The 14214-nt window shown below is 37.3% G+C and overlaps 1 protein-coding gene and 1 pseudogene across 1 annotated transcript in view; both read left to right on the top strand.

The window, feature by feature from the left end:
• DCAF10 (DDB1 and CUL4 associated factor 10) overlaps nt 1–7604 on the top strand; it is a 28943-nt gene extending 21339 nt beyond the window's left edge. The window contains exons 4-7 of the mRNA XM_004677500.2: nt 1798–2000; nt 3996–4109; nt 5838–5983; nt 6780–7604. Of these exons, the coding sequence (XP_004677557.1) occupies nt 1798–2000; nt 3996–4109; nt 5838–5983; nt 6780–7148 (832 nt within the window). The 3' untranslated portion in view covers nt 7149–7604. The remainder of the gene's footprint in view (nt 1–1797; nt 2001–3995; nt 4110–5837; nt 5984–6779) is intronic.
• On the top strand, nt 589–968 carry LOC105853257 (annotated as a pseudogene).
• Nucleotides 7605–14214: the final 6610 nt, after the last annotated feature.

Genomic DNA, 14214 nt, shown 5'->3' with positions numbered 1-14214 from the left:
TTTTCTCCCCTGGTCTTTTATACTCTTGCTATGAGTGAAACCATCTGGTATTAAAAAATATTTTTGTACTGGTAAATTTCTGTCCTACCTTTCATATCTCTTTAAGAGGTGATTCAGTATTGTTCTTTTCATTTAGTTACATATTACAACTAAAACATCTGGACAAAACTGCAAAGTAGACAAAGTAGTATAGTTAATGATGAAAACTGATTTATGGGTTTCTATAATTTAATGAAACTAATTATTTGTGGAACTGTAATTTATTTCATTCTTTGATCCTTCCATTGTGAATATTTTGTCATTTTTGCACTTTGTTTTCCTGCATTGAAAGAGTAATTCTTGATTGCTTTAGTACTGATTCCTAAGAGATTGTTTAGAAATAATTGTGGCACAATTTTGGTTGTTACCATGAGAGAAAAGGGAAGGATTTCTATTGACAATTGGTCAACAGAGATCAGAATTTCTAAACATCCTGCAGTGCATGTGACAGCTTTAAAAATGGGACCGTTGTTTTTCCTCTAATGTGCGCCTTCACATGCAGAAAATATGATCTTGTATACAGAAAATCTTAAGAGACCCATGGCCTAAAAATCCATTGCTTTCGTGAATGATACAATAACTATCCACACTAGGAAGTTCATGACCAACTGACAGTTTCAGAAGAAACAAATGGTCATTGACATCCTTCACCTTGGGAAGGCATCAGTACCTAAGACAGAATTTGGGGAAAACTAGCTAAAATGTGTAAGATCACCCCTGATATTATCTTTGGGTAATATAAAGAAAAACTCTTTGGATTATGCAAAGAAAAATTAACCCAAATATAGACTTTCAAGAGATGGCCTATATGAAGAGAAAAAGACCTCAAGGAAACAGGAAAAGGAACACAAGGAAAAAATGAAATAAGTCAAGGAGGGACTGCAAAAGCCAGTGCTGATACTGACAAAAAGCTGGAGATTAGACAATAGAGGGAAATTTTTGTAGTGATTTTATCTGTATCTTAAGTAATATATATATATATATTTCACTAAAATTCACTAAAATTTTAATTTAAATTTCCCCATAATTTAAATTAAAATTTTAGTGAAATATTTTTTGATTGGTAAAGTCAAATTAGACATAGCTTAAAAATAAGTCAGGAGATAGATACTGAAAATTTACCCAGAATGCGAAATAAGGGAATGAAGAAATACAACAATTGAGACAAGGATAGTAGATGTGATGTTTCAGACATCTGTTGGGGGCTCCAAAAGGATGGAGAAAATAGGTGAGAGGTAAAATTGTTATAAATGGAAAATTTCCAGAACATATGAATAGCATGAATCTTAAGAGTTAAAGTCAAATAAACTCCAATAAATAGAAAACAATCCAGATTTACACATAGAAGAGGACAGTGATATACTCCAAAGAGGATGAAAAGATCAGCCAGAAGAGAAAAAGATGAACGAACTAGTGTAATAGCAACAATGGAAGCCAGAAATTAGTGTAATGTTATCGTTTTATTTAGAAACAGTTAACCATCAACCTAAGGTTACATGCTCAGCTAAATCTTAACCAAATATAAGAGTGGGATATTTTCAAAACAATAATAAGTGAGTTTACTTCAAAGTAATACTTTTAGAAATGTGCTTCAGAGGAAGAGATTAACCTAGAGAGAAAGGAATGGTGAGCAAAAAAACTTGTTAGTTGTGTATGAGAGTATACTGTGGCTGTAAATTCTAGATAGAAGGTCAAAAGTATGACTATAATTGAGTCCTTGTATTTATGATAAGTTTGGGTCGTGTTTTTCTTCTATAGGTGTACCGAAGATGGGTGTCCACATAAGAAATTCTTCCACACTCGTTTTCTCATGCGGATGAGATTAACACCAGATTGTTCCAAAATGTTGATCTCAACATCCTCTGGGTATCTCTTGATTTTGCATGATCTTGACTTAACCAAATCTTTAGAAGTAGGCAGCTATCCCATTTTGAGAGCAAGAAGAACTACATCAAGTTCAGGTAAGCTTTTCTTTTTCAATTAAAGAAAAACAATTTTCCAAAGAATCTCAGACATGGGAGTGGTCTAGTTTGAGAATGATAGCAAGAAAGGGGGAAGAAAATTAAAAGCGAGTGGGAAATCAGTGAGAAGTTTTTTCCCCCAAGAAGTAAAAACAAAGCTATCTACAATATCTCAAAAAAATAGTGATGTCCCAGGTAGTATCATCTGTTTTTAGTCTTTCTGGAACCCAGCAGAACTTTTAGGTTACAGTTAATAAACAGTATTAGTTTTAAGTCTGTATTCTAGACTTCCAGAAGTACAGACACAGGTAGCTAGTGCTGTCTTATGAGTCTTAAACATCCTCTTGCTAAAGACCTGTTTCTTCTTTTATTGCTGATTCCAGTAGAATTAAGTTAAATTAGGGCTCAGAAAAACATGTGTTCTCCAATTTCATGTACATCATGTGAGTGAGACTGTATTTTCTTTACCTTAAGGGGGAAAAGAGGGCTGGTCTGGGAACATATCCATTGTTTATAATATTGTACTTATGACCAAGAACCATGGGAAAAGTCGTAAGAACTAGACTAGAACTAGACTAATCATAAGAACTAGAACTTAAAGTGTTCATAAACTGCTATGAAAACTCCCAGGTGGCACAAGGGTTTAATTCTAACACTGAAGCTATCTGTAGCCACACATTCCTTCCCCTGCTAAGGATGCTGACCTACATGGTACAGCAGACCTCTCCTGTCTCACACACTGCTCCTCTCAGCAGCGTATTTCAGTCAGTCTGCCTATCCTGCTCCCCACTCTGTCTCTGGTGAATTCACTCACCTTCCCTTCCCCCACCCCTGGCTTGCACTCCAGCTCCTATACGCATAAATAAATCTTTTTTTTTTTTTTTTAAACAAAGTAGTTCAGGCCCTCCCTGGTGGCACAGCGGGTGAAAGCACAGCACTGAGAAGCTAAATCCACTTCCGCATGAGTTCAATTCCCGCCTGCCCCAGAGGTGACCACATGGCGCGGCAGACCTCTCCTGACCCGCCCGCTGCTCCCCTCAGCAGTGTACTTCGTCGATCTGCCTGTTCTGGTCCCTTCTCTGTCTCTGGTGAATCCTTTCACCCTCCGCATCTCTGGCCTATACCACAGTTCCATATAAATAAATAAATAAACCTTTAAAAAAAAAGTAGTTCAAATGGTTGAAATCTTTCTTTTGTATGCCCACGGCTCACTTCTTTAGGCATGTGCCAGTATCATTGTTCTATAGTTGTCTAGTTTCACTGCTAAAAGTAAAAATTTTAATTTTACTAACAAACAAGGGATTTCAAAATTATGTCAATGTACTCTTTAGATTCAGAATTGCCTTTTTGTATTTGTAGGCTAAGTACTAAAAGTCATTTTTGGCTTAGTGATTTACAAGTTGGCATTTTAGACTCAAAAACCCAGAATATTTTTTTATTTCTAAGGGAAACTCTGATCTTATAACATCAGTGGAAATTATTTAATTAAGGAGTCCCCACACATACACAGGGCTGCTAGAAAACTGTGATGAAATAGAGGCTGCTATTTGGAATAATACATCTGATATTTATTTTTCCACAGATTTAATTGTAAAGTTTGTACTACGTTTCAAAAATAGTATTCACATAATTTCAGGATGACAATAGAAGTATGCGTTAAGATGATTTGTTCGTATTTTCAGTAATAGCCCATTTGGACCCTACAGGGTAAAAAGCTCATTTTCCTTTTCTGCTAAATTTTCATAGATCATTTCACTAAAGAAATGATGGGGAATCAGAAAAGCTCTTGTGTTCATTTTTATTTCAATTAAGAAAACTATTGGTATAAAAGGTTTTCAAAAAGGACTAGGAAACTTCAAAGAACTCTATTCCTTCCAGTTTTATGTGGACTTACACTTTCCACATTCAAGATGGATTTTAAGCAGATTATCAAAAAATTGATATACTACCAGAATTTTGTAAAGGTTTACTGTCAGAACTTTTTGTATCTTCAAGATCTGACTACTTCATCAAGTTCATCCAGTCCTAGAGTCTCTGGTTCACCTTGTCATCATAGTGATTCTAATTCATCTTCTGAGAAACATGTGTCAAGAGCCTCACAGAGGGAAGGTAAGTAAAAGTATTTTGTACTTTTTTTTTTTTTAAAGATTTTATTTTATTTGTGCATACAGAACTGGGATACAGGTCAGAGATGTGGAGGGTGAGAGAATTCACCAGAGACAGAGTGGGGAGCAGAACAGGCAGATCAACGAAATACACTGCTGAGGGGAGCAGCGGGCGGGTCAGGAGAGGTCTGCCACGCCATGTGGTCACCTCTGGGGCAGGCGGGAATCGAACTCATGAGGAAGCGGCTTCAGACTCTCCGTGCAGCGCTTCAACCCGCTGCGCCACCAGGGAGGGCCCTAAAGATTTTATTTTATTTGTGCATACAGAACTGGGATACAGGTCAGAGATGTGGAGGGTGAGAGAATTCACCAGGGACAGAGTGGGGAGCAGAACAGGCAGATCGACGAAGTACACTGCTGAGGGGAGCAGCGGGCGGGTCAGGAGAGGTCTGCCACGCCATGTGGTCTCCTCTGGGGCAGGCGGGAATCGAACTCATGAGGAAGCGGCTTTAGATTCTCAGTGTTGTGCTTTAACCCGCTGCGCCACCAGGGAGGGCCATATTTTATACTTTTTATAAAAGTATAATAGGGGCCCTGCCTGGTGGCGCAGCAGGTTAAAGCACTGCACTAAGAAGCTTAAGACACTTCAGCATGAGTTCGATCTCTGCCTGCCCCGGAGGAGATCCAAATGGCGTGGCAGACCTCTCCTGACCCGCCCGCTGCTCCCCTCAGCAGTGCACCTCGTCAGTCTGCCTGTTCTGCTCCCCACTCTGTCCCTGCTGAATTATCTCACCCTCCGCATCTCTGGCCTGTACCCCAGTTCTGTATGAATAAATAAATCTTTTAAAAAAAAAGTATAAAAGGATTTTTTAATCTTGTAATAGCATATTCTACAAAAAAAAAAAAAAACAAAAAAAACTTTAGTTTGAATCCACAAGAATAAAAGCTAACAGAGGAGGCTATTCCTTACCCCTTATCAGTTTCATGAAGCTAACCAGAATGTCTGGGGTTAAACATCTTGGGCCTCTTTGTTGGAATTTGAGCTTTGGTTTTATTTCCTCGCCTTTGTATGGTCTAGTTTAGAGAGAAAAGAGTTGGAAAATGCAGGTTCAAATCAAAGTTGCCATGAGCATTAAATGAGACACCTATGACAGATAACTTTTATATACAAGGGAATGAGTGAATTCCAGCCTGTGGGCTTTCTGTGCCACCATTTTCTTATCTGAGTGATATCTGACAGCCTCAGAGGAGTTGTGGAATAAATGATTTCTATTCTGGCCAAAAGTCCTGCACCTTGCACACACATTAGCCTTTTATTCACATGAATGTGGTCCTTGTGGCTTCCAAGTGTTTTCTTCTGTGGACTACAGAACACCAGATTTAAGATGAGAATTGTTACCTTTTAATTTTCTAGATTCCTTTCATGTCTCAAAACTTTTATTCTTAAAAAGATCTAAATGAAAATTTAGATCGGCTTTAATGCCTTAGCACTAGGTCATTGGTGATCCCTGCTGTAAGAACTTGGGTTCTTTAGTTCTCTTTATATTACCTTCCTGGAAAACACACTCACACCCCATCCATTGAGTAGCACTATGTTTTGTTACATGTGGTTGTGTTAGGGCAGACAAGAGAATGCAGGCATTGAAGGCATGGTGGTGGATGCCAAAGCTTTGTTGAGCTTATAGTCTTGTGATAAAAATAAATTCTGTGTCCTTACTTTCTTGTGTCTCAGGAGTTGCACCACGCAACAGTCTTGAAGTCTTAACCCCTGAAGTTCCTGGCGAGAGAGACCGTGGAAACTGCATCACATCCTTACAGTTGCACCCAAAAGGCTGGGCCACTCTTCTTCGGTGCTCAAGCAATACTGACGATCAGGAGGTACAGGCAGCAGCAACCCCCCCCCCCAACAGGGCTGATTGAACAAGTCCCCTGTGCCATATGTGCACATGGTATCACTCTTCCTTGAAAACCTTTTTTCCTCCTCTCCAACCTCAATGTGGCAAGTAGAGAAGTACTTTAAAGCAGTCATCAGTCAGCCTGTGTCCAGCTTAACTCTTGCGTCCTTCATCTCAGTGTAAATAATTAACTTAATATAGCAAACGTAATGGGATTGAGGTGTTCCAGCTACACTGGAATTGAGTATTATCCTTTTTCTAAAAAATCAGGGAAATTTTGGGAAAGAAAAGGACTAAACTGATGACTGGGGGAAAGTCTTAGATAACTTTATGATTGTTACTCTGTAAAGCAGGAGTCTTCTGAGAATCTCACTTGCTCCAAAGCCTACACGTCCAGAAATATGGAGAGAAGGATCTTTCAGTGGTATAGGATGGTTGGTATTCTAGGTCTAGGCTGTCATGACTGTAGAATTTTTAAAACAAGAAGATTGTTCTTGTCTTCAAGGGAAAAAATAGTACTACATAAGTCACAGCTGCCTCAGGGAATAAAAAATCTTCAAAATATCACACTATAGCATACTCTTAGCTTATGAAGGAGGTATGGGGCCTACAAGTTTTATTAGTTGGGAGAGTGGTAGCATACATCTCAGTGATTTCTTGCAGTAATTCTGCTTCAGCAGTTCTGAATGGCTTTGGCCTTTTTTGTTTGTTTTTTTAAGTTAGGGCTACTCTGTAGCATTATTTGGAGCTCAATAACTTTGTCTCTTCTCCACCCTTAGTGGACTTGTGTCTATGAATTCCAAGAAGGAGCTCCTGTGCGACCTGTCTCACCTCGCTGTTCTCTACGACTGACTCATTACATTGAAGAAGCCAATGTAGGCAGGGGTTATATCAAAGAACTTTGCTTCAGCCCTGATGGACGAATGATTTCTTCCCCTCATGGCTATGGGATTCGCTTGTTGGGATTTGACAAACAATGCAGTGAACTTATTGACTGTTTGCCCAAAGAAGCCAGTCCCTTGCGGGTGATCCGCTCTCTGTACTCTCATAATGATGTGGTACTGACAACAAAGTTCTCTCCAACACACTGTCAGATTGCCTCAGGGTGCCTTAGTGGACGGGTTTCTTTGTATCAGCCAAAGTTTTAGGCACAACTTACATCAACTAAGGAACTCTTCTGGTGTCTGACTTACAAATTACTTCAATTTAGGTGAAGTACTTTCTTTTGAAGATCTTATTATAAGTTTGGGTCAAGATCCTGGTTCTTATGGGTCCATAAACACACTACGACCTGAGTACTTGGTCGTCCAGCATCGTAGGGGCATCGCCAAGTTAGACTCTATGCAGCGGCATCTTTTGCAGCATTCCTCTGCTCCTGCTGATCTGTGCCACTAAGCTTCAGTTCTTCTGGTTATTTTGCATGGTAGCTCTTGTCAAGTTTATTTTTTTTTCCTCTTCATTTTTTTTCTTTTTTGGTGTGAATTTGGTGGCCATTTGGCAGGAGATTAGCTGAGATAGTAGAAACCCATGATGTCATATTGAATAAAACCCAGAAGTTGATGTTGGCATATTGGTTTTGAAAAAGAAATTTTATCTTCACTTATCAGTGTACTTGGCCTTTTAAAGTTTCTGTTATATTTCTCTAGAATGAGCACAGATAATGGCATTATTCTCATAACTGTTACATAGTCTTGCAACAAAATGTCATTTTAACAAGCTTCTTGTTAAAATTATACATATTTTTCACAAGAGGGATTTTGTTCTGAAATTCTAGGAAAAAAATATGACCACCTCTTTGTAATTTACTTGTGTAAACTTAAAAATCTTCAGCATGTATCCTTATTTGGTATCTTGCGCCTGTCAACATCAGAAAGGTAAAGAGGAGAAGGAATGGACTTTGGTCATTTCTATTGTACAGAAGAGGATTGTTTATTAGATTAGTATACTGTGTGGCCAGAGTGATGCGAACAGTATGACTTAGGTGTGTTTTCTGCCACACTATTTTAATAACGCAGGATGATGTTTTATAGTATTGGGCTAGAAAGGAAATAAGAGTAAAGAGATTGTTTTTTACTCATCTTTTCTTGAACTAGCTGGCACAAGTTCAACTCTTATCATTTGTGAGGGGAGAACTGCAGTCTTTTTCACGCTGTTCTTATAACTGTGGTAATCAGTGAATGTCCTGGATATCAAGACTTAGAACTATATGAAGACCTTTTGTTCTGCTTCATTACAAAACACTCAAGTAAAAAGCACCAAGCAGAAGTCAACACTTGCTGACTGCTCTGCTGAGTTTAAGCAGCTTTCTCTGGTCTCCTTCACTGTGGATGGCTTTGTGTGTAGCAGGGCTTTGCCTGAGGCTGGAGTAATTTTAAGCCATGGGCTAGTCTTTCCCTCTTATGATCACATTCTCATAGGCCAGTGGTTCTCAAACATGAGGGTACATTATAATCATTGAGGAACTTGTGAAAAATGCAGAGGCCTGGCCTTCACTAGGCTCTGGTTTAGCTTGGAAGAAGTGTATTAACATAAACCCCAAGTATCCTTTATTCAGATAGTCCCTAGGTCAGTTTGAAAAATACTACCTTTAGTGAAATCAGTAAGTACTTCTGTACCTATCAGGTGCTTAACACAACTCCCAGAAGTGAAAAATTATTGAAAAAAAAAAAAAGTGTAAGCAATTGCAGAGATAGAAAATAACTTAAAATGGAATCAATCTCATTATTTGACATAAGAAAAGTTAACGACTTGCCCTAGGTCATCCAGCAAAATCAGTGGCAGAGTCAGGACATGAATTCAAATCTCCTAATTCCATGCTCAGGGCAGTTTGTACTGTATTATGCTCTCTGTTGAAACTGAACAATGAGTTACAAACACTTTGTGTTTAAGTTGTATTATTATGAATACCCTTAAATTGGCCAATATCTTGAAAAGAGAAGGCATGGGAGTAAATGCTGAGAACTCCAGCCATAAGACGTATTTAAAATCTCACAGAAATATTTAAGCAACCCAACTGCATGAATAAAAATGACATTTCTTTGTAAGACCTATTGAAAAACCATTCACACATATGTGTAGAGGTTATGCCTCCCTAGGAACAATGCTGGATGTAGGACAAACTTTATAAAATAATTAGATATTTTAAAAATATTTAAATGTAGAAATGTTTTAGTCATTGAAAAAAATTACTACAAAGCACAGTGAAAACACAGGTTTGCCATACACTTCTTTAAAAACGCCTACTTAAAAAAGAAAAAATGTTTTGGAGGCAAAAACACCACATAACATTACCATTCAAAAATAAGCATCTAATTACCATAATAGTAGTAATAGTCAAAAATAAATTCCATAAATTTCATCCCCTTTGGAGAGGGTTCTATGTGACAGACCCACTCTATGTGACAGTCCAACTCTAAATGCAGTTCATCATTCTTTAATCACTGTCAAGCAGATCATGTGTCAAGGTGTGAGCCTGGGGCACTGATACAGGGGAAATGGAGCACCCAAAGGGTTAAGCGATTTGCCTTAAGTAATGGAGTGGGCAGTGTTTGGCATGATTCAAACTCAGGTCTGTTTTAGTCCAAAACCTGTGCTTATTCTCTGTCTTGCCCTTTAATTTGTAAAGGATGGGAAATTGGCCTGTTCATTTACTTTATTGGCATCATTTAGAAGTTCTTTGTATACAGTTGGTATACCTTCTATGTCATGAAAAGGAATGTAAGATTTACACTTTCCATTATAATACCATAAACTGCAGTTATACAGTCCATTCCCAACTAACAGAACTTGAGCAAGATAAGTAGCTATAAAACCAGGAAAAATGGAGGATAAATACTCAAAGTAGAGCCACACAGATGAGAACTGAAAATTAATAGCCAGCAAACTCAACGAAACCACCACTGTCCTCTTTTTGAAGTGTGGTCATAATAAAAGTTATCGGGATACTAATCAAATCAAAGAATTAAAGGACATCGGGAATGCCATGCAGCTAGGGCAATTACACCTCACAATTTCAAGGTCTTATTTCACTTAGTATAACATCTACTTGGATAGGTTTTACTCAGTTTTATTTAGTCATTTTTATTCATGATAATTGGTAAATGTATTATACTTGGTAATATAGTATAACTAATTGTTGGTAACTGTATAAATAATTGTTTTTTAAAGCTTTCTGCGTAACAGTATGTTTATGGAAATGTTGAATGAGTTCAGGAACATCAAATATACATAGTAGTTCCTATTTCAGTTGTCAAAATGAAGTGACTAATGCAGAGGAGTCCTCTTTTGGTCCTTTAAGATGTATGTGGTCTTTTTTCTTAGAAGCCCAAAGAACTTGTATATTTTGTTATTTCTTGTTACATCCCCGAGAAGAGGCTATACCAAAAATTTTAGTAAAATAAGCAAGGAAAAGATAAATCACACATTCCCTGCTCTTGTGTCTAGAACCACGATGACACTGTATCATTGTTAAAGGTTTGTCTTGTAGAAAGTGCAATATAGGAAAAACACTCTGAAATCCTTTAGATGCTTAATGTTTCTCATATTATCAGAATATATGGTATTGGCAACCTTAAGTATATTTTAAGGTTGTATCTAACAGGAAATAGTCTGATAACTTATTGATGACAATCATCCCCATTTAATGACCAGCAGTCACTGAGATATAAAAATTCACTCAGTAACGACCTGTGTTGGTCATAAAACCACATATGAATTTTTGGATAACTAATGCGTATCTCTTAAGTGCCAAAATTTAAAACTTGTAATTATTTTTGATGCAGATCTTTCAGATAATAGTATACCTCCCTGCCTTCTTAAACAGCATGCTCAGTATAATTCACTTTTTCATGATGAAAAGTAAAAATTATATTCATAATGTGTTACTACAAAAATCCAGTAAGTTCTGATGTGTGCAAAACACTTCAGGAGATGTAAAGGGCTACCCAAATGAGTTAATATCAGTTATATAGTGATTCCTTTGGCGCTGAGGTATATATAGCCATTTGCCTCAGATTGTTGGTGTTTGGGGTTCTTTTGCTTAAAATTTGCTTTAATCTGCTTAGTAGTTTATTGTCTTTTACCACAGCATCAATTTGCCTGCATCTAACAGGCTCCCCATTTCCTTCGAAAGTGTGTTCATCCATTGTGAGTTGGGACATGACATAACCGAGCCTGCTAAGTGTTTGGAGAGCTAGACAGGCTCTGGGTGCACATTTTTTGAGAACCCTTTTGGTTGCTTGCCAACTCTTTGATAGGTTCACAATAAGCTTCTGGATCACATAAGTTCCCAGATAAAGCCTAGGCTAGTAATTTTTTTCAGTTGCCACAAAGAAAGATATTACCAGCTAAGGATATTCCTTACCAAAATACAGCCAACCAACAAGAAAAGCTCTGTATTTATACAGTATCTTTCATGTTTTTAAGGAAAAAAAAGTGCAGGAGAAAAGAAAAACAATGAAAAATGAAATCCAGATAATTTTTTATATTAAGCTTGGTCAATAACCACTGAACTATATGGCTAAATTATGCGGTTAATGAGTTTCATTGCAGAATAAAACTGTACCAAAATTTATACCCTAAAGATGATTCTTAAGAATTTCACCCAAATCATAATGGAAATTATCAAAAATCTCAAATTTGCCTGTATGCTGCTCTTTAGTTGTAAATGAATTAGTGACAGAAATAAGGGTTTTATCAAAAGCATCTCATGAACACCTATGTATATATGTCACTGTAAACGAACATGTCACTTAGAGATGATAAAATAATTTTTAAAATTTAAATTCGGTCCAAAGTATTTGTAGCTTTCCTAAATTTCTTCCTTGTTTATATTTCATGGTTTTTACATTAAAGGTTAAATATTTGAATTTTAAGGTTCACTGTATCTTCCATTTCCAAACTCTGCTTTCTGGAAAATTTCAGATTCACATTTTCAGCAAATTTGGAGTGTTTCAGATAATATACTAGACACCAGAAAGTTTTCTCACTAGGTTCTGAGGTGCTGTATGTTCTTATGCTAGACTGTAAGCTCCTTGAGGGCAGGGCCTATCTATTTATTCTTGTATTCCCAGTGCCTGGTACAGGATCTGACAGAATAGTTGTTCAATAAATATTTGCTGAATGAATTAAATGAACCACCACCATATTTGACTTCAAGTTCCCATAAAACCAGAATGTGATGTGCAAATTGCTCAGTACTAGACAAGCCTCTTCTACTCAGTCCCACTCCAGGCCTGAGGAGGGTGGTGGCTGCCCCATGTAATGCTAGAGGAAGTACAATGCCACAGGCTTGTTTTCTCTCCTAGCAAGTATTTTTGCAGTATCCTAGGACTCAAAGGCATACTAAAAGAATTAAACAGCTCCTCAATATATTGTTGACATAAAATACTGTGATAAACCCTGTATTTTTTGAACATTTTATTATGAAAATGTTTAAACACACAGCAAAGTTCAAGGAATTTCAGTGACATTCATTCACCAAGGATCTATCATTATTTTACTATATTTTATGTTAACTACTTCTCTACTTCAATTCACCTTAATTTTTAAGAAGTTTTATTTACAATGGGAATGGGAAGAGAGCCCACCTTAATTTTTGGATATATTTGAAATAATATCCATCCTTCTAAAAATCCTTAGCAACAAACATATCATTAACTAAAGGTATTTTTCTCTTGTAATATTTCCACAGGCCAAAGTATACACACATTAACTGCATGGTTCACTAAGTTTAGACAAATACACACCCTTGCTGTGTAACACAAATCCCTATCAAGGTAGACTACCATCACCCCAGGAAATTGCCCCATGCCTCTTCCTTCTTCCCAGAAGCAACCAATTTTTTTTTCCATTACAAATTTTCCTCTTCAGGAATGTCATATTAATGAAACACTATATATTCCCCATAATTTTTAAAAGGCAAATTCCTCAGAAGTCTCAGAAACGGAGTAATAGTGATGAAGAATGTATCTGCAGCGATGCTATCATCATTCACTGGCTGTTACAAGAACCTCTAGTCTGGATGCAAAGAGCAGAAGGCAGTCCCTTGTCTTCCAGGAGTCCCTATGTTGGCAGGATCAGAGGATGAGACCAACATCACAGGCCACAGAGCAGATCTACTTCAGCCTGGCTACCGTGGCAGGGAACTGGGAGGTTTTAACATTTTAACTAGAACTCGTCTCAGGCAGTAAACGTTCCATGTTTCCCACAAGTCAAGAATCTTGTAACTCAAAATGATCTGTCCTAAAAAGGGCAGTTTTATAATCCTGAGCAGACAGAAGGCAAATCTGCTAAATAAAACAAGAAAATTATAAAAGGCACAAGTTGAAATTATTAGGGATTCTGTTTTTCTCTACTTTGAGTTAATATAAACTCAAATATATTTAGTATTGCTTCCAAACTACTGGACAAGCAGAAACTTTGAGAAGCTCTCACCTTTAGCCCTCCGTTTGCTTTAGATTCCTCAAAGCAGATCAAACATGTTATCTACAAGACCAAGCCCTCACCCCTCTTTTTACTCTTCACTTTCATATTTTACACATAATTTACAAATAAAAAAAAATTGGGTTCCACACATAATCATCTTTCCTACTGTTTGTCCTTTTTAAAAATATTTTTTTAGTGAGGAGCCAAGAAAACCTGGCAATTTGTTTAATCACTCTTCCCCTAGGAAACTATGAAAGAGGTAAAGAAAATCCTGAGGCTTCCTTCTGGAGGGAAAGGAGAAAACTATAGACAGGAGCCACCTATTACTAGATTTGTATCTTGGGAGAGAAATGAGCTTTTCATTATCATTTGAAACAAATAGGAAACATCACATTAAGTACAGTCCCACTTTTTTTTTTTAATATTTACTGAGTGCACAAATAATTGCTGATAGTGGCTGAACCAAATGACTAGTTGATTCCCGAACAGTACCTGAACTGAATTGCTTCTGATAAAAGGTAGAACAACTATAGAAGTGGTTTGCTGCCATCACAGCTCCTGTACAGTATCTAAGAGTGATCAGCACTTTTTTGGGAATGCACTTCCTGTCAACCTCATCCCCCCCCCCCCAATTTCAATTTCATAAAAGTGCCAGGAGGGGTAAGAAAAATGGAGAAACTGTATTTGAATCCTGACTCATGCACATTTTCTTTGGTCTCAAATCAGCTGGTGGTAGATACACGAGAGAATAAAAGCCTTATCATCTAGCTCATAAACAAGTATGGATAC

This window comes from Condylura cristata, unplaced genomic scaffold, assembly GCF_000260355.1.
Source record: "Condylura cristata isolate star-nosed mole 26May11 unplaced genomic scaffold, ConCri1.0 scaffold00006, whole genome shotgun sequence".
Classification (NCBI taxonomy): domain Eukaryota; kingdom Metazoa; phylum Chordata; class Mammalia; order Eulipotyphla; family Talpidae; genus Condylura; species Condylura cristata.
Note: the sequence above shows the minus strand (reverse complement) of the source record. Positions and strands in the feature narration are given on the sequence as shown.